General features: G+C 41.4%; 1 protein-coding gene and 1 long non-coding RNA gene across 19 annotated transcripts in view; one reads left to right on the top strand and one right to left on the bottom strand.

Moving 5' to 3' along the window:
* The window catches only part of C2CD5 (C2 calcium dependent domain containing 5), a 91,772-nt gene extending 89,337 nt beyond the window's left edge, over window positions 1-2,435 (bottom strand). For 5 of the 18 annotated variants that reach the window (XM_070789959.1, XM_070789961.1, XM_070789951.1 and 2 more), the window contains exons 1-2: window positions 2,266-2,434; window positions 1,987-2,105 (exon numbers count right to left, since the gene is read on the bottom strand). In XM_070789959.1, the coding sequence (XP_070646060.1) occupies window positions 1,987-2,076 (90 nt within the window). In that variant the 5' untranslated portion in view covers window positions 2,077-2,105; window positions 2,266-2,434. Of the gene's footprint in view, window positions 1-1,986; window positions 2,106-2,265 lie in introns of all 18 variants that reach the window. The other 13 variants (XM_070789964.1, XM_070789968.1, XM_070789954.1 and 10 more) reach the window with 4 other exon arrangements.
* A 163-nt stretch (window positions 2,436-2,598) lies between these two features.
* LOC139183184 (uncharacterized) lies at window positions 2,599-26,732 on the top strand. Its single transcript, XR_011566718.1, has 3 exons — window positions 2,599-2,915; window positions 19,722-19,763; window positions 25,341-26,732. It is a non-coding gene; the product is annotated as an uncharacterized lncRNA (long non-coding RNA).
* The last annotated feature ends 901 nt before the right edge of the window (window positions 26,733-27,633 follow it).

The following is a 27,633-nucleotide window of genomic DNA, read 5'->3' as shown; positions in this document are numbered from 1 at the left end:
TCTGACACCAAGCACATCACAAACTAAGTTGGTCTCCTCACACACCACGTATCCCACTCGGTGCCTTTGATGTTCTGCGCCTTTTCACTCTGCCTGGAAAATTCTGGGTATTCTACAAAGCCCAGCTCTGATGTCTCTTTCTTAGGAAGACCCCTCAACCTTCAGAGACAGAATTAAGTTTCCAGAGTCTACAGAAAACACCCATCATCTTGTCCGGAAAGGCAGTATGAGCACAGTGGATTAACAGACCACAAGGCTATGGAGAATTACAAGGTTAAGTTACCTCGGCAAAATACTTACTGTTCCTAGGATTTTTCCAAGTTGTAAAGCATTTTTAATTGTAAAAACAGTCAATACAGGTTGACAATGCAAATGTTATCTCAGAACATTTTCCCCTGGCTCCTGAACTTGCCAGGTTCCTTTGCACCAGCAAGTCTTCATAGCATTTCTCAGGTATCATGATTCTTTCCAGACATGTTTTAATTGATTATATGTACATATTGCTTGGAAACAAAAGTTCATATGCTATTAAAACAAACCAATCTGTTGTGTCCTTCCAGTACTTCCACTGTAAATGGGAAATAATACAACAGTAGGACTGATACAAAGGCTGGGTTGTGTGTTAGTCCCGCACTCGTGTCCAACTCTTCGAACCCATGGGCTGTAGCCCTCCAGGCTCCTCTGTCTGTGGAATTCTCCAGGCAAGTATACTGGAGTGGGTAACCATTCCCTTCTCCAGGGGATCTTCCCAACTCAAGGATCAAACCTGGGTCTCCTGCACTGCATGCAGCTTCTTTACGGCCTGAGCTAGCAGGGAAGTCCGATATAAAGACTAAGACGTAAGACTAAAATTTAAGATATAAAGACTAAGAATTGAAAAATACTTAGCACAGACCTGGCAATAACAAGACTCAACACATGTTAGCTACTATTTATTAACCTAAACTGTGCAGGTCAGTCTCTGATATACCTGAGAGCAAAGACTATGCTTTTGCAATCTGTGCAACCCCATGACTTATCATCTGGCCCAAGAACATACTCAGTAACTGTTGCTCAAATAAAAATGAAGTTGAGACTAAGAATGTAAATGTTTGTGTCAATATTTGACTGAGTTAGAGAATCTTTAGGGACCATGAACAGTATTTTATATTGAGATGGAATCAGGCTGTATATTATCATGTATCTATCAACTCGAAGCATTAATAGCCCAAACAATTACTGTTCTAATGCTCTGGCTCGTCCTGACAATTTTTTATTACAGTATTACTAGGCTTCTTTCAGACTCTGGATTATTACTTTCTGCGCCCCAGGCCTGTGCTAATTTGCATGAGTTTTAAACTAATCATTAGATTTAAAAAGCAATTTTGCAATTTAAACCCATGGCACTTAATTGGCTTCCTACCTCAAGGCACTAAATTACCCTGAAACAGCTCATCAGACCTACCAGTCTATACAAGAGCAGAAAAGTGTTACACTTGGGTTTCAGAACTTGCACTGATGATTCAGAAATCACTATGCTAAAGAGGAGATCGCCTTGCAGCTCTCCCGAGTCCATAACAGACTGTATCTACATTCTTAAATATCTCCATCACTCTAACATTAAAAAACCAGGTACCCTGCCCCCAGAGAAGGGTGGATGTGGGTGTGGGTGTGTGTGTGTGTGTGTTTCAGTGGCCGCCTGGCCACGCCTTGCGATCTCCTGACTGGCGGGTGGCCTGTTAGGAGTCCTGACATCAGGGTCACCCCTGCAGACAGAGCAGTAACAGCCTTCCCTCGCGGCTGAGCGTGCCGCTGACGCCTGCGAGCCGTGCACCCATTACATGGGCTGCAGCCTCAGCAGCCAGCTCTCCAGGGAGGGCTGGCTAAGCACCGCACCCGGCAGGCCGGTGGGCGGGGAACGGGCTGAGGGACTGCGGGCAAGGTGGCTAGGATCCTTCACAGGGCTTGGCGCTCCCTGTGTTTGGAGGGGCAGGACCTTGCACCAACCTCCACGAAGGCATCAGTCAGGTCACTAGCTCGGTCCATCACTGGTAAATGGCGCCCGGCCACGATTTTCACCTTCAGCTTCCCAGGCATCGTCTCGGCTTCGGCCTCTTCTCGGGCTCCTGCAGACACAAACAAGCGAGTCTGCGCCGAGCGCCCAGCCTGGGAGGGGGAGGGGGAGGGCGGGAGCGCGCAGGGAACGGCGCGCGGCCGCGGGGACGCGCGGGGTAACTGACAGAGGAGGGCGCGCGGGGGCGCGCTGCGCCGCCTGGTGCTACTTACTCTTGGAGGAGAAAGGGGGCCTTCCGGTGCGGGAACTTAGGCCTCATTCCGGAGAGGCAGGCGGAGGAGTGGCCCCTATGGAGGCTTCTGCCCGAGCTCCACAGCGCTGGCAAGAGAAGCAGGAGCCAGTCGACATCCCGTTGAGCCGCTGCCGCCCCTACTTGTGTTTCTCCTCCCCCCAAAATGGCGGCTCCCGGGGCGGAGGAGGAGGCATCGATTGCTCGGCGCTCGGCCCACCTCGCAGAGGAGATGCGAAATTGACTGAGAGCAGATGAGAGGCGGGACGGACTTCGAGGAAGCGGAGGGCAGGGAAACTGGTGGAGCTCCGCATCATCCAGCGAGCGCGGGCTGTGAGTTGCAGCCCAGCTGCTTCCGGAGAGGAAACCGGTCTACCGGTCAAGGGCGGACCGCAGGTGCAGCTCCTAACCTCTCCGCGGGCCGTTACCTTCCCGGCAGCCAGCGCCGCGTTTCCAAAGGGCCAGGAGAGACCAGGCAGCAGCAGAGACGGATAGAGGAGCGGTTTCAGTTTGCCTTTAACGACCATTTAGTAGTTCGTGAAATCAGCTTACCTGGTTTCTACCTGGAAGGGCTACAGTTTTTGTCTTACATGAAATAGAGTGAGAAATTTCAGGAACCTCTCGGGTAGTCGAGTAAGTATTGGAGTAAGATAGTCGAGTATTTTATAGTAACATTCTTTATTCAGTCATATACACGTGTACTGGGTTACAGATGTTAAGGTAGATTTTGGACAGAAAATTTTTGAAATCCAAAGGCACTTCTTGCAGGAATTTGCCTCGTACCCTTAGGTCATCGCAGGCTGGTTATGCTGGCCATAAATCGGGCCAATCAATCAGGAGATGAGTTGTTGGAAGAAAAAATAACGATTTTAATTGGAAAGTTAGCAGACTGAGAAGATGGCCGACTAAGGCCTGAAAAAGCTACCTCTGCTTAATCTCAATTCAGGCTCCTTTTATACAGTGGGAGAGGGGCCCACTCTGTTAGTGTTAGTCGCTCAGTCGTGTCTGACTCTTTGCGACCCCATGGACTGTAGCCGGCCATGTTCTTCTGTCCATGGGATTCTCCAGGCAGGAATACTGGAGCGGGTAGCCATTCCCTTCTCCGCAATATCTTCCCGAACTTGGGTCTCCCATATTGCAGGCATATTCTTTATGGGTCTGAGCCACCAGGGAAGTCCAAATCACTGAGCAGAACCAGTAACAGCTGCGGGTTGACAGTTGCTCCCTGTCAACTGCTTGGAGGAGGAGCCCATTGGGTGCTAACCAATGGCTATAAAGCTGAGCGGCTATAGCTTGCCCCTGCACTGACACTCTTATAACTTCTTGAAGGGAATTGCCCTCCAATCTTAGTTCATTTCAGTGTGGTTATGGCACCCCACTCCAGTACTCTTGCCTGGAAAATCCCATGGACGGAGGAGCCTGGTAGGCTGCAGTCCATGGGGTCGCTAAGAGTCGGACACGACTGAGTGACTTCACTTTCACTTTTCACTTTCATACATTGGAGAAGGAAATGGCAACCCACTCCAGTATTCTTGCCTGGAGAATCCCAGGGACAGAGGAGCCTAGTGGGCTGCCGTCTATGGGGTCGCACAGAGTCGGACACGACTGAAGCGACTTAGCAGCAGCGGCAGCAAACATCTACAGTTCTGCCGAATTTCAGGACCTCCTACCATTGGAAGTTGGGCTTTTCTGGTGGCTCAGATGGTAAAGAATCTGCTTACAATGCAGAAGACCTCGGTTCTATCCCTGGGTTGGAAAGATCCCCTGGAGAAGGAAATGGCAACCCACTCCAGTATTCTTGCCTGGAGAATCCCATGGACAGAGGAGCCTGGTGGTCTATAGTCAGGGGACTAAAAGAGTCAGACACGACTGAGCAACTAATACACACCCCATAGGAAATTATGTTCAGCTAATTGGACGTACTTGATTAAACAGTTTGAAGACTCGACCCAATTGTATATATACATAAACTTGCTAAAATCAAGCCTAATTTATAGGTTCAGACCATCAGAAAAAGAGAAATTGAAACACACATATGAGGTAACACAAATCACTCCATAAAAGTATCAAAAACAGCGTTAACGATGCATGGCATGTTAAATACCAGAATGAGCATTAGCAATTTCAGTAGAAATATTATACCACTGGGATTCATCAGGAGTGGAAAATTCCAGATGAAGATATCAAGATGATATTTTTAACTTTGAAAATACTCAACAAGATAGGCATCCAAATTGGAAGGCAAGAAGTAAAACTTACTATTTACAGATGATGTGATACTGTATAAAGAAAGACTCCATGGAAAACATTGTTAGAACTAACATGAATTCTCTATAGTTGCAGGATACAAAATCAATATATAGAAACCTATTGCTTTCTTTAAAACTATCAGAGAAATTAAAATTCCATTTACAACTATCAAAAAGAATAAAGTATCTAGAAATAAATTTAACCAAAGAGATGAAAGACTTGTATACTGAAAACTGTTAAGACATTGATGAAAGAAGACACAAAATATTGAAGAATATTCCATGCTCATACATTGGAAGAATTACTGTTGTTAAAATGTCCATATTACCAAAAGCATTGTATAGATTCAATGCAATCCCTATCAAAGTTACAAAGCCATGTTCCACAGGACTAGAAGAAACAATTCTAAAATTTTTATGGAATCAAACAAACAAACAAAAAAACCCCACAAATAGCCAAAGCAACCTTGAGAAAGAGGTATCACACTGCCCAATTTCAAACTATACTGCAAAGTTATAGAGTGATGTTGTCATAAACATAGGCACACAGATTAGTGGAACAGAATACAAAGCAATAAATAGACCCACAAGTGTATGGGCAATTTCCATAAAGGAGCCAAGAGTATACATTGGAGAATTTTATAAGTACGTGCAATGTACGAAACTAGACCACTATCTTACACTATACACAACAGTTAACTTAAAATGGATTAAAGCCTTAAATATAAGACCTGAAACCATAAAACCTCTAGAAGAAAACATAGGCAATGAGGTCCTTGACTTTGGTCTTGGCATTAAATTTTTAGACTGAATCCGAAAGCAAAGCCTTTTAGGGCTTTCCCGATGGTTCAGCGGGTAAAGGAATCCACCTGCAATTCAGGAGACGTAGGAGATGCAGTTTTGATCCCTGGGTCAGGAAGATCCCTAGAGGAGGAATGGTATCCCAGTCCAGTATTCTTGCCTGGAAAACCCCATGGACAGAGGAGCCTAGCAGGCTACAGTCCAAAGGGTTGCAAAGAGTCGGACACAACTGCACACTGCATGCAAAACTAAAGGCAACAAAAGCAAAAATAAGTGAGCTTACATCAGACTAAAAAGCTGCACAATAAAGGAAATCATCCACAAAATGAAAAGGCATCCTAGTGAATAGAAGTGCAAATATATATCTAATGAGGGGTTAGTATCTAAAATGTCGAACGCAAACAATAGTAAATAAAATAATCTGATTTTAAAATGGACAAAGGATCTAAATAGACATTTTTCCAGAGAAGACATGTAGGTGGTAAACAGGCACATGAAAAGGTGTTCAACATCACTATCATGGAAATGCAAATCAAACTACATTGAGATATCAGCACACAATATTAGACTACTCTCAAAATGGCAAAAGTTAACAAGTGTTGAAGAGGATGTGGAGAAGGGAGTCCATGCGCATTGTTGGTGGGAGTGTAAATTGGTACAGTCACTATGGAAAACATTATGGAGGTACCTCAAAAAATTAAAAATTGAACTATGATATGATCAAGCTTATGGATATTTGTCTACTGAACACAAAAACACTAATTTGAAAAGATGCATCCATTTTAATTGCAGCATTATTTACAAACTAGCCAACATACGAAAGCAACCTATGTCCTGTGTATATACAATAAAACACTAGTCAGTCATAAACAAGGTAATTTTGCCATTTGTGACAACATGAATGGACATTAAGGGTATCATGCTAAGTGAAATAAGTCAGAGAAAGACAAATACCATATGATTTCACATACATGCAGGATCTAAAAAAAAAAATGAACAGAGAACAGACAAAGCAAAACCAAACTCACAGAAAAAAAACTGATGATTAGAGGACAAGAGGGCTGAGAGCAAAATGGTGAAAGTGGTCAATTGTATAGTGATGGATGGTAACTAGACTTACTGTGTTGATCACTTCATCATTTCAGTCGCTCAGTAGTGTCCAACTCTTTGCGACGCCATGAATTGCAGCACACCAGGCCTCCCTATCCATCACCAACTCCCGGAGTTGACTCAAACTCATGTCCATGGAGTCGGTGATGTCATTCAGTCATCTCATCCTCTGTCATCCCCTTCTCCTGCCCCCAATCCCTTCCAGCATCAGAGTCTTTTCCAAGGAGTCAACTCTTTGCATGAGGTGGCCAAAGTGTTGAACTTTCAGCTTTAGCATCAGTCCTTCCAAAGAACCCCAGGACTGATCTTCTTTAGAATGGAGTGGTTGGATCTCCTTGCAGTCCAAGGGACTCTCAAGAGTCTTCTCCAACACCACAGTTCAAAAGCATCAATTCTTTGGCGCTCAGCTTTCTTCACAGTCCAACTCTCACATCCATACATGACCACGGGAAAAACCATAGCCTTGACTAGACGGATCTTTGTTGGCAAAGTAATGTCTCTGCTTTTGAATATGCTATCTAGGTTGGTCATAACTTTCCTTCCAAGGAGTAAGCGTCTTTTAATTTCATGGCTGCAATCACCATCTGCAGTGATTTTGAAGCCCAGAAAAATAAAGTCTGACACTGTTTCCACTGTTTCTCCATCTATTTCCCATGAAGTGATGGGACCAGATGCCATGATCTTGGTTTTCTGAATGTTGAGCTTTAAGCCAACTTTTTCACTCTCCTCTTTCACTTTCATCAAGAGGCTTTTGAGTTCCTCTTCACTTTCTGCCATAAGGGTGGTGTCATCTGCGTATCTGAGGTTATTGATATTTCTCCCAGCAATCTTGATTCCAGCTTGTGCTTCTTCCAGCCTAGCGTTTCTCATGATGTATTCTGCATATAAGTTAAATAAGCAGGGTGACAATATACAGCCTTGACGTACTCCTTTTCCTATTTGGAACCAGTCTGTTGTTCCACGTCCAGTTCTAACTGTTGCTTCCTGACCTGCATATAGGTTTCTCCAGAGGCAGGTCAGGTGGTCTGGTGTTCCCATTTCTTTCAGAATTTTCCACAGTTTATTGTGATCCACACAGTCAAAGGCTTTGGCATAGTCAATAAAGCAGAAATAGCAAATTATTATGTTGTATACCTGAAATTAATACAGTGTTATATGTTAGTTTTACCTCAATTAAAAAAAAATACTCAACAGGTTAAATTAAGTATACTAGACAGTGGTGACCCAGAATTATCTTTTCAAAGGAAAAATTTCTTTACAGAAGGAATACTGTTCATGTAAGTAAGAAGTTGAACTCCCCCCTCCAAAAAAAAGAAAGACTACCTCAAAATTAAAGTCTAAAAGATTAAACTAGAGAAACCTTTACCCATCCAAACTATGACAAATGAATAGAGGCAACAGTTTCAATGCAAATTTCCTTAAATCTACCTGCAGTTTTTGTGGAGTGTAACTCTACACTTAAAATGCCCTTACAATACTCTCAAGGTCAGCTATAATAAGTACATGATCAGCTAATCTTGGTTTGTTTTATTTTGTTTCAATGGTAGAGGTGAAAGAGCTTTTTTGCTGAAATCAAAATGTAGCTATAGTATCATTTTTTAATACCAAAAAATATATATATAAAGAGAAGAATTAGATAAATGAAGTTTAGCAACAATCTTAATGGAAAAATACTGCGTTATGTTACAGGATGTTGTAATAAAAAAATTTGTAAATTGCACAATTAGAAATTAGTCATTCAGCCTCCTAATTAGTAGCCTGAGAGGTACTTGTACATAGCTGTTGCCTTAGGCTTATCAACAGGAGATTATAATTAAGATGCTTCCTGAAGTTTTTTTTTTTTTTAGCAGAATTAAATCTGGCTTCAGTTTGTCATCTAATAATTGTACTGGTTTCTTTTAATTAGTTCTGTGAACAATACTGACTTTCCTGACAAATCCATCATGATCTGCTTCCTGATTACCTCTTTAGCTTCATACCCTCTCACACTTTTTACATGTTATATCCTACCGTATTAACCAAAGTTAATGTATATTGAATATTTGATGTGCAACAGTCAGCGCATCTCAACTTTTAAGCCTCCCTAAAAACCTGAGATAGTAATTATCAGCTTTCATTTTATAGATGAGGAAACTGAGGCTTGGCAAACACACGGTGATTACCCAAAGTCATAGAGCTGGTAACTTGGAGGCAGGATTTATATCTAGACAGTGCCATTCCAAGAACCCTTGTTATTTAAAGGCTACATGTAGTTTTTCAATAAATTATGCTTTTCTCTCTGCTTGAAATGCCTTTCTGAGATAGTAATCATAGAAAACATTTAAAAATTCATGTGTGTGCTGTGCTTAGTCGCTCAATCATGTCCAACTCTTTGTGAAGCAATGGACAGAGGAGCCTAGCAGGCTGCATACAGTCCATGGGGATTCTCCAGGCAAGAATATTGGAGTGGGTTGCCATACCATCCTCCAGGGGATGTTCTCAACCCAGGGATGGAACCCAGGTCTCCTGCATTGCAGGCAGATTCTTTACTGTCTGAGTCACCAGGGAAGCCCAAGAATACTTGAGTGGGTAGCCTATCCCTTCTCCAGCTGATCTTCCCGACCCAGGAATCGAATCAGGGTCTCCTGCATTATAGGCGGATTCTTTACCAGCTGAGCTACCAGGGACACCTAAAAATTCATGACTCAGTTTAAATGTAACTTAGATGTCTTCCCTGTTCTCCTTCCTAATAAACGTACAATGCTATCACTGAATCTAACACGTGTAATATTGCACTGTCCATATACATAATTTTTGGCCTGTCTCTCCCCATTCAACTTTGAGCAACTTGAGGACTTCTTTCTGCTCACTCATCTCTCAGTTCTCAGTTCCCTGCCCTTCATGTGATCAAGAAAATACTTGTTGAATTAAGTTTAAGTAACACTTACAGTATTAATACATTGCTCGCTCTTTCCTGATTTCCTAAAATCCTTTCATCTCTCTCCATCCCCTCAAAGTTAAGCCTCTCAAGGGTTGTCTACATGTGCTGTCCTAAATTCTGAAAGGGATGGGAATACCAGACCACCTGATCTGCCTCTTGAGAAATGTGTATGCAGGTCAGGAAGCAACAGTTAGAACTGGACATGGAACAACAGACTGGTTCCAAATAGGAAAAGGAGTTCATCAAGGCTGTATACTGTCACCCTGTTTATTTAACTTATATACAGAGTACATCATGAGAAATGCTGGAATGGAAGAAACACAATCTGAAATCAAGATTGCCAGGAGAAATATCAATAACCTCAGATAAGCAGATGACACCACTCTTACGGCAGAAAGTGAAGAGGAACTAAAAAACCTCTTGATGAAAGTGAAAGTGGAGAGTGAAAAAGTTGGCTTCAAGCTCAACATTCAGAAAACGAAGATCAAGGCACCTTGACTGAGCGACTTCACTCTCACTTTCTCTTCCGCTGCTGCTGCTGCTAAGACACTTCAGTCATGTCCGACTCTGTGCGACCCCATAGATGGCAGCCCGCCAGGCTCCCCTGTCCCTGGGATTCTCCAGGCAAGAACACTGGTGTGGGTTGCCATTTCCTTCTCCAATGCATGAAAGTGAAAAGTGAAAGTGAAGTCGCTCAGTCGTGTCCAACTCTTAGCGACCCCATGGACTGCAGCCTACCAGGCTCCTCCGTCCATGGGATTTTCCAGGCAAGAGTACTGGAGTGGGTTGTCATTTCCTTCTCCATAGTAAGCATAAAAATGAGCCAAATAGGCAGCTAAGTAGGATCATCTTCCCACTGGTTCCTCTGAATCTCATAAAGCCATAATGGTGGACATCCTGACCACATTGAGTAAGATGTTCTCCAGATTGTTCCATTATTGAAGTGGAACACATTGTTTGGTGTCAGTAACCAACAATGCTCTCAATGAGCCAAGTCACCCACGTGTAATGGGTAGGTTAAAGGCCTTGACGTTCTTATTTTGACAAGCTTATTATTTCTTATTGTGACAAACTCCATTTATTAGTGCCTGTATTGCAAAGCCTAGAGGATTTCCATTTATGTCCATTTAAGATCTTTCTAACAGAAGCAGAAGATATTAAGAAGAGGTGGCAAGAATACACAGAAGAACTGTACAACAAAGATTTTCATGACCCAGATAATCACCATGGTGTGATCACTCACCTAGAGCCAGACATCCTATAATATGAAGTCAAGTGGACCTTAGAAACCATCACTACGAACAAAGCTAGTGGAGGTGATGGAATTCCAGTTGAGCTATTCCAAATCCTGAAAGATGATGCTTTAAAAGTGCTGCACTTAATATGTCAGCAGATTTGGAAGACTCAGCAGTGGCCACAGGCCTGGAAAAGGTCAGTTTTCATTCCAATCCCAAAGAAAGTCAATGCCAAAGGATGTTCAAACTATTGCACAATTGCACTCATCTCACACGCTAGTAAAGTAATGCTCAAAACTCTCCAAACCAGGCTTCAGCAATACGTGAACCATGAACTTCCAGATGTTCAAGCTAAAGGCAGAGGAACCAGAGATCAAATTGCCAAGATCTGCTGGATCATGGAAAAAGGAAGAGAATTCCAGAAAAACATCTACTTCTGCTTTATTGACTATGCCTTGACACTCAAAGCCTTTGTGTGGATCACAATAAACTGTGGAAAATTCTGAAAGAGATGGGAATACCAGACTACCTGACCTGCCTCTTGAGAAACCTATATGCAGGTCAGGAAGCAACAGTTAGAACTGGACATGGAACAACAGACTGGTTCCAAATAGGGAAAGGAGTATGTCAAGGCTGTATACTGTCACCCTGCTTATTTAACTTACATGCAGAATACATCATGAGAAACGCTAGGCTGGAAGAAGCACAAGCTGGAATCAAGATTGCCGGGAGAAATATCAATAACCTCAGATACGCAGATGACACCACCCTTATGGCAGAAAGTGAAGAGGAACTCAAAAGCCTCTTGATGAAAGTGAAAGAGGAGAGTGAAAAAGTTGGCTTAAAGCTCAACATTCAGAAAACGAAGATTATGGCATCCGGTCCCATCACTTCATGGGAAACAGATGGGGAAACAGTGGAAACAGTGTCAGACTTTATTTTTTTGGGCTCCAAAATCACTGCAGATGGTGATTGCAGCCATGAAATTAAAAAATGCTTACTCCTTGGAAGGAAAGTTATGACCAACCTAGATAGCATATTCAAAAGCAGAGACATTACTTTGCCAACAAAGGTCCATCTAGTCAAGGCTATGATTTTTCCAGTGGTCATGTATGGATGTGAGAGTTGGACTGTGAAGAAAGCTGAGCGCTGAAGAATTTATGCCTTTGAACTGTTATGTTGGAGAAGAGGGAGTCTCTTGGACTACAGGGAGATCCAACCAGTCCATTCTGAAGGAGATCAGTCCTGGGTGTTCTTTGGAAGGACTGATGCTGAAGCTGAAACTCCAGTACTTTGGCCACCTCATGGGAAGAGTTGACTCATTGGAAAAGACTCTGATGCTGGGAGGGATTGAGGGCAGGAGGAGAAGGGGACGGCAGAGGATAAGATGACTGAATGACATCACCGACTCCATGGACATGGGTTTGAGTGAACTCCAGGAGTTGGTGATGGACAGGGAGGCCTGGCATGCTGCAATTCATGGGGTCGCAAAGAGTTGGACACGACTGAGAGACTGAACTGAATTGAAGATCTTTCTGGAAAACTCTAACCACAATTGATAATTACCTTGGACTCTTCCTCTTACCCTTAACACTCAAAGAATTGCCAAGTCCTGTGGCTTTTTACTCCTAGTTCAGTTCAGTTCAGTTCAGTCGCTCAGTCATGTTGACTCTTTGGGACCCCATGAATCACAGCACACCAGGCCTCCCTGTCCATCACCAACTCCCAGAGTTTATTCAAACTCATGTCCATCAAGTCGGTGATGCCATCCAGCCATCTCATCCTCTGTAGTCCCCTTCTCTTCCTGCCCCCAATCCCTCCCAGCATCAGAGTCTTTTCCAATGAGTCAACTCTTCCCATGAGGTGGCCAAAGTACTGGAGTTTTAGCTTTAGTATCAGTCCTTCCAATAAGTATCTTTCAAATCCATCTACTTCCTTCACTATTTATCACCTGGATGTCTGGTAACCCCACTTCCACTTTTGTTTTAAATCTATGAAGCTGCCAAAGAGATGTTTTTAAATAGCAAATATATTTGCATCACTCTATTTTAGGGGAATATTTTTGCCAAAGATTAGATGACATCCCTTTTTTCTTGTCAGAGACTTTTCTTTATAAGAAAGTAAAAATGTTCAAAACTTAGGGAGATCAGAAGTGGCTTTTTAGTTTAATATTTGCCTTGATGGGTTTGTTTAAAGCCAAACTATGACTTTCCACCTGTGTTACCCTATCACCTAATGGGAGATTATTCCATTTCTAAGGGATTGTTATTCAAATGAATTGTTTTGTTTCAGTATCTACAGACTGAAATAGATCCCAATTCACCATAATTCATTACAAGTTATACAAGTTAGACTGCCTCCTGTGTATGCATGCTCAGTTTTGTCTGACTCTATGCCACCCCTTGGACTGTAGCCCACCAGGCTCTTCTATCCATTGTTTTCTCCAGGGAAGAATACTGGAATGGGTAGCTATTCCTTTCTGCAGGGGATCTTCCTGACCCAGAGATTGAACTCACGTCTCCTGCCTTGGAAGGCTGAGTCTTTACCACTGAGCCACCTGGGAAGTCATATACAAGTTAGATACTGACCCTTAAAAGTTTTAACTCAGCCACTGTATTTCCTCTGATGCAGATTATTTTTCCTTTGCCAGTTACATGACATTAATAGAGTTTTCCTGACCCTATAGGCCATTATCTTCACAGAGACACTGAATGTAACAATCGAATTACACTGGTATAAATTTCTCAACCCCTTTGTTAATGTCCAGTATTTTCCTATTGTTAGAGGAGATGTTCAATAATGTTCCAATGTATCTTGAAAAGTAAAGCTAGAGATATATATTTACTAAAATCTGTAATGAGCAAGATTCAGCTCCTAGGCTGAACTCACTGTGGACTATTTAAAGGAGGGATGGTAAGAAGTGAGGCAGTTACTAATTACTGCAATTGATGGGAAGAACAGAAGTGAACCTAATCTATGGCTAGTATCCCTGTACAGCTCACTGTGATATGACACACTTGCAGTCTGTTCCAAACAGTTGCGTAAAGGATTTCTAGACCTGCTATGGATTGAGTTGCTTCCCACAGGAGAAAGTAACTTCACACGTTACAGGCAACATACATACAGACAGCTACTGCAATTCAGATGCAACCAGTTGAAATTTTAGCAATACCTATGGGGTTGGAACAACAAAACTCAGCTGATGTAGGGATCTGAATATTCCAAGAATAAATTCAGCTACATACCTTGGGACTTTAGTTCCTACTTAACTCCTGTGGCTTGTCTTCACTCCCACTTGGGTAAAGAAATTGACTCACCACCACCACACCTAGCCAAAGGAAGTTTGCTCAAACATCTCCTGATATATATTACTATTGAATATTTGTCTACTGCTACAAAGAGAAAAACCAAAATTTCTAAAGTATACTATAAGATTTTATGTGATTTGGCCCCTACAAACACTAAGTAAGTGTTAGTTGCTCAGTCGTGCCTGACTCGTTGCAACCCCATGGACTGCAGCCCACGAGGCTCCTCTGTCCATGAGATTTTCCAGGCAAGGATACTGGAGTGGGTTGCCATTTCCTTCACCAGGGGATCTTCCCAACCCAGGGATCTAACCCAGGTCTGCACTGCAGGCAAGTTCTTTACCGACTAAGCTACAAGGGAAGCCTAACTTTACTAGCTTAATTTTCATGACCCTCCCTCCCACTGACCTATTCCAACTGCATTGGTCTCCTTTAAACAATACCATTTTCCATTTCTTAATAATTAATGTTGAGATAACTAAATAGCTGTATGGAAAAGGAAAAATTGAACATGTTCCTCACATCATAGTAGTTGGAACTTATATCACAGAAAAAGGATTAATAGCTCTGTATATAAAGAGCTTCTAAAAAAGATCTTTAATGACTAAGAAGTATAAACATAGTTCATGTCCATCCTGTTTGTGGGTGTTCAGTCATGTCTGACTCTGTGATCCATGGGCCTTTGCCTGCCAGGTTCCTCTGTCTGTGGGATTTCCCAGGCAAGAATGCTGGAGTGGGTTACCATTTCCTACTTCAGGGAATCTTTCTGACCCAGGGATCAAACCCACATCTCTCTTTTGCATCTCCAGCATTGGCAGGCAGATTCTGTACCCTGAACCACCTGAAAAGAGAAAATCAGGGAATTCTCTGGCAGTCCAGTGCTTAGGATTTTCACTGACAAGGGCACAGGTTCAATCCCTGGTCTGGGAATTAGAATCCCCAGAGCTTCGCAGAGCAGGGGCAGACAAAGAAAAAAAAGAAAATCGAATGGTCCTGGAGCATATAAAATATGCTCATAATTTTAAAAGGTGCAAATAATACCATAATGAATTGTCGTTTCTTATATATCTGGTAGGAAAAAAACCCAAAAGTTTGACAAACATACTCTGTTGGCAAAGCTGCAGGGAAACATATATCATACATTTCTGGTGGGAATGCCAAAACATAATCCATGTGGAGAAGAATGTGGGGATATTTAGCACAATTACAAATGAATTTTTGTTTGATGCAAAAATCCCACTTCGAGAAACATATCCCAAAGAAACACTAACAAAAACACAGAAGATTGTGTGCACAAGGCTATTAATGATAGCACTCTTTGTAACAGCAAAAGACTAAGAACACATACACCTATCATGAAAAAGACTGAAAATCATGAAAGGCTGAATAAAGTACTATGTCATTTGCATATTTAATATGAATAGTATGCAACTGTAATATGAGTAAAGACAGTATCTATGTACTACTGAGGAACAATTACCAGGATATACAGGCTAAGCATGAAAAAAAGAAGCATGTTTTGAAAACAACCAAGTTGAGGGGGAAAAAAAAACAACCACCAAATATCTTTTCTCGAAGGAAGGGGAGGAATAATAATAAATAGAAAAGTATTCACATATATTATTTTGAAGCAAAGAATAAATTAAAACTAATAAAAATGGTTACCTGTGAGGAGAGAGAGAAGATAGGAAAGAAGCTAGCCTTTTTAGAAAAGTACTTTATTCTGTCGCACAGGCTTTGGAAACAAAGTACAAAAAAAATGTTTTTAATTGAAATCAAAATAAGGCAAATCTAACTATATAGAAGGTGCTTGCCTCGTAGCTCAGATGGTAAAGAATCTGCCTGCAATGCAGGAGCGGAGAAGGCAATGGCACCCCACTCCAGTACTCTTACCTGGAAAATCCCATGGACGGAGGAGCCTGGTAGGCTGCAGTCCATGAGGTCACTAGGAGTCGGACTCAACTGAGCAACTTCACTTTCACTTTTCACTTTCATGCATTGGAGAAGGAAATGGCAACCCACTCCAGTGTTCTTGCCTGGAGAATCCCAGGGACAGGGGAGCCTGGTGGGCTGCCGTCTCTGGGGTCGCACAGAGTCAGACACGACTGGAGTAACTTAGCAGCAGCAGCAGCAATGCAGGAGACCTGGGTTCAATCCCTGGGTCGGGAAGATCACCCTGGAGATAGAAATGGCTACCCACTCAGTATTCTTGCCTGGGAAATACCATGGACAGAGGAGCCTGGCGGGCTACAGTCCGTGGGTCTCAAAGAGGAAAACGGTAAATTAACCACACACACAAAAAACCAAATGTCTTTACAACATAGAAGTTCATCTATGTATCCCTACTGCAAAGAATCCCAGGGATGAAAATAACTACAAAGAAATCTTAATCTGTTTTATATGATCAAATCTTTAGTAATAATATCCATATTGAATATATGTGTGTATATATATATATTTATTATTGGGCCACATCAAATTTAATAGCATGTATATTTTGTTGGAACACATCAAATGTGTAAAAATCCAATGTTCATAATATTTACAGCAATAGAATAAAAAGCCTCATTGTTCCCTTTGGAGAATGCTAGGAAACAAACACATTATTCTGAGAACAGAAACTAAAGAGAATGAATAAAGTATTATCTTGCCTTTTCTAGAAGAATTTCACCTCAGGATAACCTAAGGGAATAATATATAAGGGAAAGTTTTTCTTTATAGATATATTCCAGTTCATAAATAAAGGAATAGTAAAATTAAAATATTACCAGTCTGGGGTGTATAGCACAGGGAACTATATTCAATACCTTATAATAAACTGTAAAGGAAAATATATGTATCTAGCTGAATCAGTTCAGAGATGACTTCTCTATCTGAAAGACTTGTGTGTGGCAAGCCAAACTCTTCTCATGTTCCGGGGACTTGTCTTCCTCCTTTTGAAGTCCCAGGCCCCTACCTGTGTCTCCTTAGCTGAAGAGGACACAGCCTTATATAATCCTCAATTTCCTGACAGATTTTGACCATCATTGTCTCTGAGGGTCTCTTGTACATATATATTTAAATGTGTTTTTCTCCTGTTATTCTATCTTATTTAATTATTAGACCAACCCAAGAACCTAGAAATTTTTTCACCCCTACAAGAAATATATAGAATTAATAAATGTTTTCTTTTAAAATTAAGTCTACCGTGAATTATTTTACTCATCCTGTGTCTAGGGTGCTCAAGACATTTAAGTTGAAAGATGAGTGGGAATTAATTTCAACACAATTGGCATTTTTTCAAAGAAACCTTCCCTGCATTCCCAGATTAGGTCAGCATTGTGTAGTACTTTAAGTTACCCCTTTTAATGTTAAAATAATTGTAACTAAATAATTAATTACGTGAGTAGTTGTTTAAAGCCCTCTGCCCTGGTAATAAGCCCTGTGAAATCAAGCACTGTCCATTTCTGTCTCATCATTGCATTGCTGGCAGATTACACACAGTAGGCAATACAGTATATTTTTATTAAATGAATAAAATGTCATGTCCCTGTGTAAGAAGAACAGATTCTCAAGTTTGATGAAATGCTAAGGACTTGCAAGGAGACAAGAGCCCTGGATTTAAATCTTTAACTCCTCATTTACTGTTTGAGACTGAGTAAATTACTTACACTGTAAAAACTAAGGATTTCTATAAAATTAAGAAGTACTGGGAGCATTTCAATAATGCATTTAAACTTTCTGGAGGGACTTCCCTGGTGGCTCAGTGGTAAAGAATCTGCCTGTTAATACGGGAGACACGGATTTGATCCCTGGTCCAGGAAGATCCCACATGCCGTGGAGCAACTAAGTGTATAGGCCACAACTACTAAGCCTGTGCTCTGGAGCCTGGGAGCCGCAACTGCTGCAGCCCCCTTGCCCTAGAGCCTGCACTTTGCAACAAGAGAAGCCACTGCAACGAGACGCTCTTGTACCACAAGAGAGTAGCCCCCTCTGCAACTAGAGAAAAGCAGGAGCAGCCACTAAGACCCAGCACAGCCATAAGTAAGTAATTCTTCAAAAAAAAACATAAAAAAACAGTTTCTGGAACACAGAAGTATCCAACAACCATTGACTATTGTTTAGCTACTCATTTATTCAGCAAACATTTTTATGTGGCAGAAACTGTTCAGGGAACCAAAGATTTCATGGTGAAGGAGAAATATTATCACTACCCTCATGGGATATATTTCAATAGAGGAGAAATTAGGAAGTAGGTAAACGAATACTGTAATCTCAGGCAAGTATAGGCACAGTAAAGAATAATAGGAATTATTTTAAATAGAATAACTTGAAAATAGCCCTTTTAGAAGATACTATCAGGAAAAAAGGAGGGGAATACACAATGTAACGATGTAGAGGGAGAAGGGATGGTAAAGAAATTAGCTTCTCCTTAATAAACTATTATGATTGTGGATTTATTTATTTTCCATTACAGTTCTATCAATTTTTTTTTGTTTTATATATATTGAGGCTGTTATTCAGAGGACACAGAAATAAAATTGTGATCTCTTCTTGTTGATCATTTCAACATTACAAAGTGAACTGTTCACAATATTTTTTTAATGAACATTTATCTATTAATATTGCCCAACCAGCTCTTGACTGGTCAATATTCTCAACAGTATATTCTCTGTCCTTGGAATTTTCCAGGCAAGAATACTGGAATGGGTTGCCATTTGCTTCTCCAGGGCATCTCCCCAACCCAGGAATTGAAACCACATCTCCTGTGTTTCCTAGCATTGGCAGGCAGATTCTTTACCTCTGTGCTGCCTTGGTGGTATATTCCTGCCCTTGAAAATGTTACTTGCTCTTCGTGTCCCACTCTTTGTGACTGCATGGATAGTAGCCCACCAGGCTCCTCTATCCATGGAATTCTCCTGACAAGAATACTGGAGTGGGCTGCCATTCCCTTCTCCGGGGGATCTTCCTGACCCAGGGATCGAACTTAGGTCTCTTCTACATTGCAGGCAGATTTTTTACCAACTGAGCCACCTCATAAGACTTCTCTGTATATAAATTTTTCATATTTTTTATTGTGAGGCATGTTTCTCCTAGCATAGTGTTTATCTCATAGTTGGCACTCAGAGAATATTTGTTGAATAAATGAATTTGTTGAATGGTGACACCACTACATGTCGATTGTTAGAGAATTTAAGGGCTCATGTAAATAGTGGTTACTGAGTGTTTTATTGGACCAACTGCATGAATCTTTCAAATATATGCAAACAGCACCCTTTTTAAACAGCTCTTTAGAACTTTTGACTACAGGGCCCTCTCTTCTGCCACCCTGCTCATTTAGGGAGGCGTTTCCTTGTGCTAAGCCACAAGACAACTCTGAGGAAGAGAGGCTGGGAGGTGGGCGGACAGGTATAAATAGATCCTGTCATATGTTAAGGAACTGGGGTTCAGTGGTAATTTGCCTACGGTTAGTGAACACGCCCCCTCTTTCCTTCCTGTAACACACCTCTTGCAAACAACAAAGTAATTTTAAAATTCTGTTTTGGTTATCATATTTTCCACAACAAGTGTTGAAGTCCTGAGGCAAAAATGAGCCCCGATGTGCCTTGGAGAAAAGTAAGCAAGTGGAAGGATAGTTGAGCACTGCTTTTATCGTTGCTGTTGTTAGGGACTTAAATTGACCCTTTATTTGATATCATCTTTCTAGTCTCTGGAACAAACTGCATATTTTATTGTCCCTGTTGTTCCTCTAGAATGCCCTTTCTCTCCCCAATTATGCAAATCTACTGCTTCCTTTAGCACCAGTTACTATTTACTGACGATGCTTTATCCTTATACAGGTGTAAGGTATGGATCTTGATCTCCAGAAGTTTGTAGTTCAGGTATGTGGATGAAACATTTATTACACATGAAAAATGTTAACTATAATAAATGACTACATGTTGTTGATTAGTCGCTAAGTCATGTCCGACTCTTGGTGACCCCATAAATTGTAGCCTGCCATGCTCCTCTGTTCGTGGTATTTCCCAGGCAAGAATACTGGAGTACTTTGCCATTTCCTTCTCCAGAGGATCTTCCCAACCCAGGGATTGAATCCATGTCTGCTCCATTGCAAGCAGTCTCTTGCATTGTAGGCAGATTATTTACCACTGAGCAACCTTTTGGGTGTTAACTGAATGGTTTGGACAAAATATTAAAGGACTTAAGGAATCTGAGAAAAGTCACGGAAGAAGCCTCACATAAAAGACAGATTTGAGTTGGCAATTTGAGGATTAGCAGTGGGGGTTCCTTTGAGAAAAAAATCAAGAGCAAAACTATTGAAGAAAGAATGCTGATGGAATAGTCTAGAAATAATGACTAGAGTTATGGCTGGATTTTGGAGAAAAGTGGTAACATGTAAGAAGGATAGGTTATCCCCAGGGCAACAAATGGCCACCAGAATTGGGAGGGAGGTGATTTGATCAATAAATCGAAGGAGCAAGAACATTGTTATGTCAGCAAAGGAAGCCATCCAAGGATTTTTTTGGAGTAAAGAGGCATAATTAGAGCAATATTTTACTAAATGAAAATTCCATGAGGATTCAGGATAAATTGAACTGCTGAAGGCCAAAGAATCATTGCTGTGCTTTAGCTATTAAATTAGCATAAACATGGTAACTGTTAGTGGAAAGGAAAGTAGAGTCGGAAATTATTAAGGAAGAATTGATGAGACATAGCTCTGCACATTAAAGGGAAATAAAATGAAAGAAAAAGACTGCCTCAAGTTTTGAAACATGAGGACACAGAAATGAAGGCACTGTTACTAGAAAAGGGGGAAAACGAAAATCAAGAAAAATGAGTTAAGTTTTGTAATATTTTTAAAGAACAAAAATTCAACCGAGTCAATATAAGCATCAAATTGGCTTTATTAAACAATCCATGAATCAGGCAACACCCATCTAGTAAACAGATAGGAGCTCCCTTGAGTTATGGAAAAGGAAAGGTTTTTAAAGGCAGAAAGGGGGTAGAAATAGAAAATTATTAACAAACAATGCAGTTTCAGACAGGATCACCTTTCTAAGGGGAGAGAAAGTACCTATTGGCCAAATTGCTTCAGTTAGTGCTGACAGGTAATTTCAGGCTAACTGGTTAAAGATCACATTCCAAGGGAGTTAAGACAGCAATTAGATTAGGTATTAAGTCTTGATTTGGTGACGTGGACTTAGCATAAATGACTCTATTTTGGGACTATTGTTTCTTTTTTAAAACATTGAGTTTCATGAAGTCTTCCTCAACTGTCCCAATCTGCTTTAAGCATCCCAAAACCCAGTGACTTTACAGCAAGGATTTCTTATGCCAATTCTGAGTTGGTTGGATGGCTCCTCTGTCAATTTTGCTGACCCACTCATGCAGCTACATATTTGCAAGAATGGCTGTTCTTGCAAGAACGCTGGAATTTGCAAGACTGGGGGTTCGACACTGGCTGTTAACTAGGGGGTCTCAGGTCTCCTGAGAATGTGCTCCATCCTGTGGTGGGGTAGACTGGCTCTAATATGGTAGACATAGCCAGCATTCCAGTAGGGCAGAAACAGTCTGTCACTGAAATTTCTTGCCTTCGAAGTTTCCAAAGTCCACCTAACAGTCAGGAACCATTGTCATGACCCAGTCTCCTCTTTCCTTGCAAAGTGAACTTGATACTTAAAATGATACCATTTAAAAAGTTTATTTTTTTATACTTAGGGCCTTGAAAGGCAGGCTTTTTTCAATTGAAATGTTACATGTATTGGGGTTCAGACTACTTCACTCCAAAATGTACCTCAATAGCATATTGATTATTTTGAAACAATGTTGCTAAAGAAATGTCCAATGCAACAGGGCCACTCTGACTCTCCTCTCTGTCTCCCTGAAAGCAGGAAATAAATGTCTCATGTGAAAGATGCCCTTCTTTCACCTGGAGGCAGAAGGACATTCTTATGTCCTGAGGTAGGAAATTGGGGCTGAGAAGCCTCTGTAAATAAACCTGGCCACTTTTAAAATTTACTACCCCAAGCCCAAATGCAGTTCAGATGTTTCACTAATTGGGGGCCCCAAACCTAAATTTCTTTGTCAGGTCAATTCCTCACAAATTTATTGTTTCTTTGTATAAAAAGTATAAAAGTTGCCTGTTTTCATTACTTCTTAGGTGTCATTTATATGGGACTACCATGTGCATGAATCAAATTGTGTTCCTTTTTCTCATATGAATCAGTCGTGTGTCAATTTTATTATTACTCCAGTTACAAGAACACAAGAAGGGGAGAAGAGGAAACTTCCCCCTCCCTAACACATGCATTCAACACACGTGAACTTCCAGATGTTGAAACTGGTTTTAGAAAAGGCAGAGGAACCAGAGATCAAATTGCCAACATCTGCACGATCATTGAAAAAGCAAGAGAGTTCCAGAAAAACATCTATTTCTGCTTTATTGACTATGCCAAAGCCTTTGACTGTGTGGATCACAATAAACTATGGAAAATTCTGAAGGAAATGGGAATACCAGACTACCTGACCTACCTCTTGAGAAACCTGTATGCAGGTCAGGAAGCAACAATTAGAACTGGACATGGAAAAACAGACTGGTTCCAAATAGGGAAAGGAGTATGTCAAGGCTGTATATTGTCACCCTGCTTATTTAACTTATATGCAGACTACATAGGAGAAACGCTGGGCTGGAGGAAGCACAAGCTGGAATCAAGATTGCCAGGAGAAATATCAATAACCTCAGATATGCAGATGACACCACCCTTATGGCAGAAAGTGAAGAACTAAAGAGCCTCTTGATTAAAGTGAAAGAGGAGAATGAAAAAGTTGGCTTAAAGCTGAACATTTAGAAAACTATGATCATGGCATCTGGTCCCATTACTTCATGGCAAATAGATGAAGAAACTGTGGCTGACTTTATTTTCTTGGGCTCCGAAATCACTACAGATGGTGATTGCAGCCATGAAATTAAAAGACGCTTACTCCTTGGAAGGAAAGTTATGACCAACCTAGATAGCATATTCAAAAGCAGAGACATTACTTTGTCAACAAAGGTCCGTCTAGTCAAGGCTATGGTTTTTCCAGTAATCATGTATGGATGTGAGAGTTGGACTGTGAAGAAGGCTGAGCACCGAAGAATTGATGCTTTTGAACTGTGGTGTTGGAGAAGACTCCTGAGAGTCCCTTGGACTGCAAGGAGATCCAACCAGTCCATTCTAAAGGAGATCGGTCCTGGGTGTTCATTGGAAGGACTGATGTTGAAGCTGAAATTCCAATGCTTTGGCCACCTTTTGCGAAGAGCTGACTCATTTGAAAAGACCCCAATGCTGAGAAAGATTGAGGGCAGGAGGAGAAGGGGACGACAGAGGATGAGATGGCTGGATGGCATTACCGACTCAATGGACATGAGTTTGGGTAAACTCCAGGAGTTGGTGATGGACAGGGAGGCTTGGCATGCTGTGGTTCATGGGGTCACAAAGAGTCGGACATGACTGAGAAACTGAACACACGCATGCAAAAATTTTCATGATGTAGAGAAAGATATAAAGACAAAAACATCCTTTATACTCTTTCCTTAGACCATACAGCTTTGGGGTACCTTGAATTTTAATGGCAGTGTATCAAATCTGTCTCTTTCCACGTAAGAGAGATGGTCACATGGCCCATGCTAAAGTCTGATGTTTCAAAAGTCCTTGTCATCCATAACTTTCTCCACTTTCTGTTTTTCTGACTCAGAAAGAAATGATGGTTTGAGATGTTCCCTGAAGATTAGCAATTCTGTGAAAAATAAGCAGAGATTAGCAGAGTGCGGACGTGTCAGTTAATGACTTCAATTATTACAGTCTTGGAGTGATGATGCATCTTTAATGAAGATGTGAGGAGAAAATAGCTGGTGAATGGCATCTGGAACTTACCTGAAAAATTTTTTGCTTGGGGTCAAATAGAGAAATAAGTAAGAGATTGATGTCTTTCTTAGCATAGGATACTTTTATTTTGAAGCTTCATTATATAACAAGCTAAAACATAATAGTTCTTTCTAATACTTTTTATGGTAAAAATCATAATGAACAGAATCAAAGACTCATTTCAGCTCTTCTCTCTTCTCACCTAGGATGTAGCCTATCCATAGAGAAGAATATATTTATGGGTTCATCACATGGTGATGGTAACTGAAATCACAGAAACAGTGTCTAGGAGAAAATATGTTCCTTGCTCTTTGAGTGCTTCACACCATTTTTTTTTTAAATCATTCTCTTTTACGTGGTTACAAAAGCCATAATATTTTTGCTTAAAACATCTGATCCTCTGCATAATATAATGGAAACTTAGGGAAAGCTTTGATTTCCAATATTCTAAACAACACACAAACTTCAAAGCATGAGTAGATAATTCACTCACTCTGTAAAATTTAGAAACTGATCTAGAAACTCAGCTGACTTAAGCTGGGGAAGAGCCTGTCTAGAGCTTTTGATCAGATTCCTCACTTAGGATATTCCAAAAATTCTTTCTCATTCTATCTTGCTCCCCTTTCATGTATCTTTTTCTTCTGGAAAAAACAAAATCAATGCCCCAGTGTTCCAGATAGCTGGCACCTGAATTTAATGTGCCACCAAAAAAGTGGATAGTTTTTTAAAATTAAACTTTGAGTTTTAAGGTGAAATTTGTAGGTTCACATGCAGGTGTAAGAGTAACAAAGAGATCCCACGCACCCCTTACCCAGTTTCCCCCAATAGTAAGTTGTTGTTTAGTCACTAAGTCATCCCCAACCCTTTACAATCCCATGACTGCAGCGCATCAGGCTCCCCTGTTCTTCACTATCTCCGGGAGTTTGCTAGATTCATGCCCATCGAGTCAGTGATGCTATCCAATCATCTCATCCTCTGTCACCCCCTTTTCCTCCTGCCCTCAATCTTTCCCAGCATCAGGGTCTTTTCCAATAGTAAGTAGCATCTTACAAAACTCTAGTACAATAATACAGACATCGTTGGATATTGTTAGCACTCCAAAAAAATATTTTATTGTTATTTAATGGTTTAGCTAAATTAACCCAAAATGAAGTCACTGGCAAGCAAGGATAACCCACACATGCTAACACTTGCCACCATCATTGTCTAACAAATGGAAATTCAGAGTCGTGCTGGAAGAATTGGATTTAGTCATATAAATCACAATGAATGAAACTAATTATGTAATCGTGAATAATTCAAGTTTAATTCCATTAAAGAAAGGATTCTCTTTGAGAATGTGGGGGAAAGTACTAAGAAAAATCTTAGATGTTCTTTGTTTGTTGGGTTCTTTTCAAAATATATTCCCATCCTGATAAACTTTCATGGGTAGTGGTATGGTTGACAAAATTCTCAAATGGTCCCCAAATATCCCACTGACAGGTTGTGCATTACCTGATAATCCCTGGGACTATGACTCTGATGAATTTTCCTCTTGTGATTATGTTGTTACAGGAAGAAGTGACCTTAAGTTAGGGAGATTATCTGGATGGACCTGACCTAATTATATTGAATCTTTAAAAGTAGAGCATTTTTGGGCTTCCCTGGTGATCTGGTGGTTAAGAATCCACCTTACAATGCAGGGGACACTGGTTCCACCCCTGGTCCAGGAAGATTCCACCTGCGTCGGGGCAAGTAAGTCCATGTACCAAAACTACGGCAGCAACTACTGAAGCCAGGGTGCCCTAGAGCCATCTCTGCAACAAGAGAAGCCACCACAATGAAAAGAGCAAGCACCACAACTAGAGGAAAGCCCACATGCAGCAACGAAGAGCCAGGGCAGTCAATAATCAATAAATAAATGTAAATGTGGTGGTTTAGTGGCTAAGTCGTGACCAACTCTTGTGACCGCATGAGCTGTAGCCCACCAGGCTCCTCTGTCCATGGGATTTTCCAGGCAAGAATATTGGAGTGGGTTTCCATTTCCTTTTCCAGGGGATCTTCCTGACCCAGGGATTGCAGGAAGATTTATTTATATTTAAATATAAACAAATGTTTTTTTAAAGTAGAGCATTTTCTCTGGCTAGTTGAAGAAGGGGACATTAGAGAACTGTCTGGCTTCCCATGTTGTGAAGTGGTAATGGTGGCCACGCAGAAGCGGGCTAAGGGCAGCCTCTAGTGCCTGGGAATAGCTCCTGGCTGACAGCCAGCAAGCAAAGGGGACCTCAGTCTTAGAAGAACCACAAGGAACTGAATTCGGCCAACTACACCAATGAATTTGGAAGTTAATTTTCCCCTAGAGCCCCCAGGCAAAAATCTCAGTCCATATGACGCTTTGATTTCAGGTTCGTAATATCCTGAACAGAGAGCCTGGCCACACCATGCTGGCATCTGGTGACACAGAAGATGCAAAAGAAACGGATGACTCTGTAATGCTGCTGCTAAGTCGCTTCAGTTGTGTCCGCCTTTGTGCGACCCCATAGACGGCAGCCCACCAGGCTCCTCTGTCCATGGGATTCTGCAGGCAAGATCACTGGAGTGGGTTGCCATTTCCTCCTCCAATGCCAAAGAACGCTCAAAGTACCGCACAATTGCACTCATCTCACACGCTAGTAAAGTAATGCTCAAAATTCTCCAAGCCAGGCTTCAGCAATACGTGAACCGTGAACTTCCTGATGTTCAAGCTGGTTTTAGAAAAGGCAGAGGAACCAGAGATCAAATTGCCAACATCCGCTGGATCATCAAAAAAGCAAGAGAGTTCCAGAAAAACATCTATTTCTGCTTTATTGACTATGCCAAAGCCTCTGACTGTGTGGATCACAATAAACTGTGGAAAATTCTTCAAGAGATGGGAATACCAGACCACCTGATCTGCCTCTTGAGAAATCTGTATGCAGGTCAGGAAGCAACAGTTAGAACTGGACATGGAACAACAGACTGGTTCCAAACAGGAAAAGGAGTACTTCAAGGCTGTATATTGTCACCCTGCTTATTTAACTTACATGCAGAGAACATGAGAAACGCTGGGCTGGAAGAAGCACAAGCTGGAATCAAGATTGCTGGGAGAAATATCAATAACCTCAGATATGCAGATGACACCACCCTTATGGCAGAGTGAAGAAGAATTAAAGAGCCTATTGATGAGAGTGAAAGAGGAGAGTGAAAAAGTTGGCTGAAAGCTCAACATTCAGAAAACGAAGATCATGGCATCTGGTCCCATCACTTCATGGGAAATAGATGGGGAAACAGTGGAAACAGTGTCAGACTTTATTTTTGGGGGCTCCAAGATCACTGTAGATGGTGATTGCAGCCATGAAATTAAAAGACGCTTACTCCTTGGAAGGAAAGTTATGACCAAGCTAGATAGCATATTCAAAAGCAGAGACATTACTTTGCCAACAAAGGTTTGTCTAGTCAAGGCTATGCTTTTTCCTGTGGTCATGTATGGATGTGAGAGTTGGACTGTGAAGAAGGCTGAGCACCGAAGAATTGATGCTTTTGAACTGTGGTGTTGGAGAAGACTCTTGAGAGTCCCCTGGACTGCAAGGAGATCCAACCAGTCCATTCTGAAGGAGATCAGCCCTGGGATTTCTTTGGAAGGAATGATGCTAAAGCTGAAACTCCAGTACTTTGGCTACCTCATGCGAAGAGTTGACTCATTGGAAAAGACTCTGATGCTGAGAGGGATTGGGGGCAGGAGGAGAAGGGGACGACAGAGGATGAGATGGCTGGATGGCATCACTGACTCAATGGACATGAGTCTGAGTGAACTCCAGGAGTTGGTTATGGACAGGGAGGCCTGGTGTGC

The sequence above is a fragment of the Bos indicus genome, chromosome 5 (assembly GCF_029378745.1).
Source record: "Bos indicus isolate NIAB-ARS_2022 breed Sahiwal x Tharparkar chromosome 5, NIAB-ARS_B.indTharparkar_mat_pri_1.0, whole genome shotgun sequence".
Lineage (NCBI taxonomy): Eukaryota > Metazoa > Chordata > Mammalia > Artiodactyla > Bovidae > Bos > Bos indicus.
This window is presented reverse-complemented; position numbering and strand designations above follow the sequence as displayed.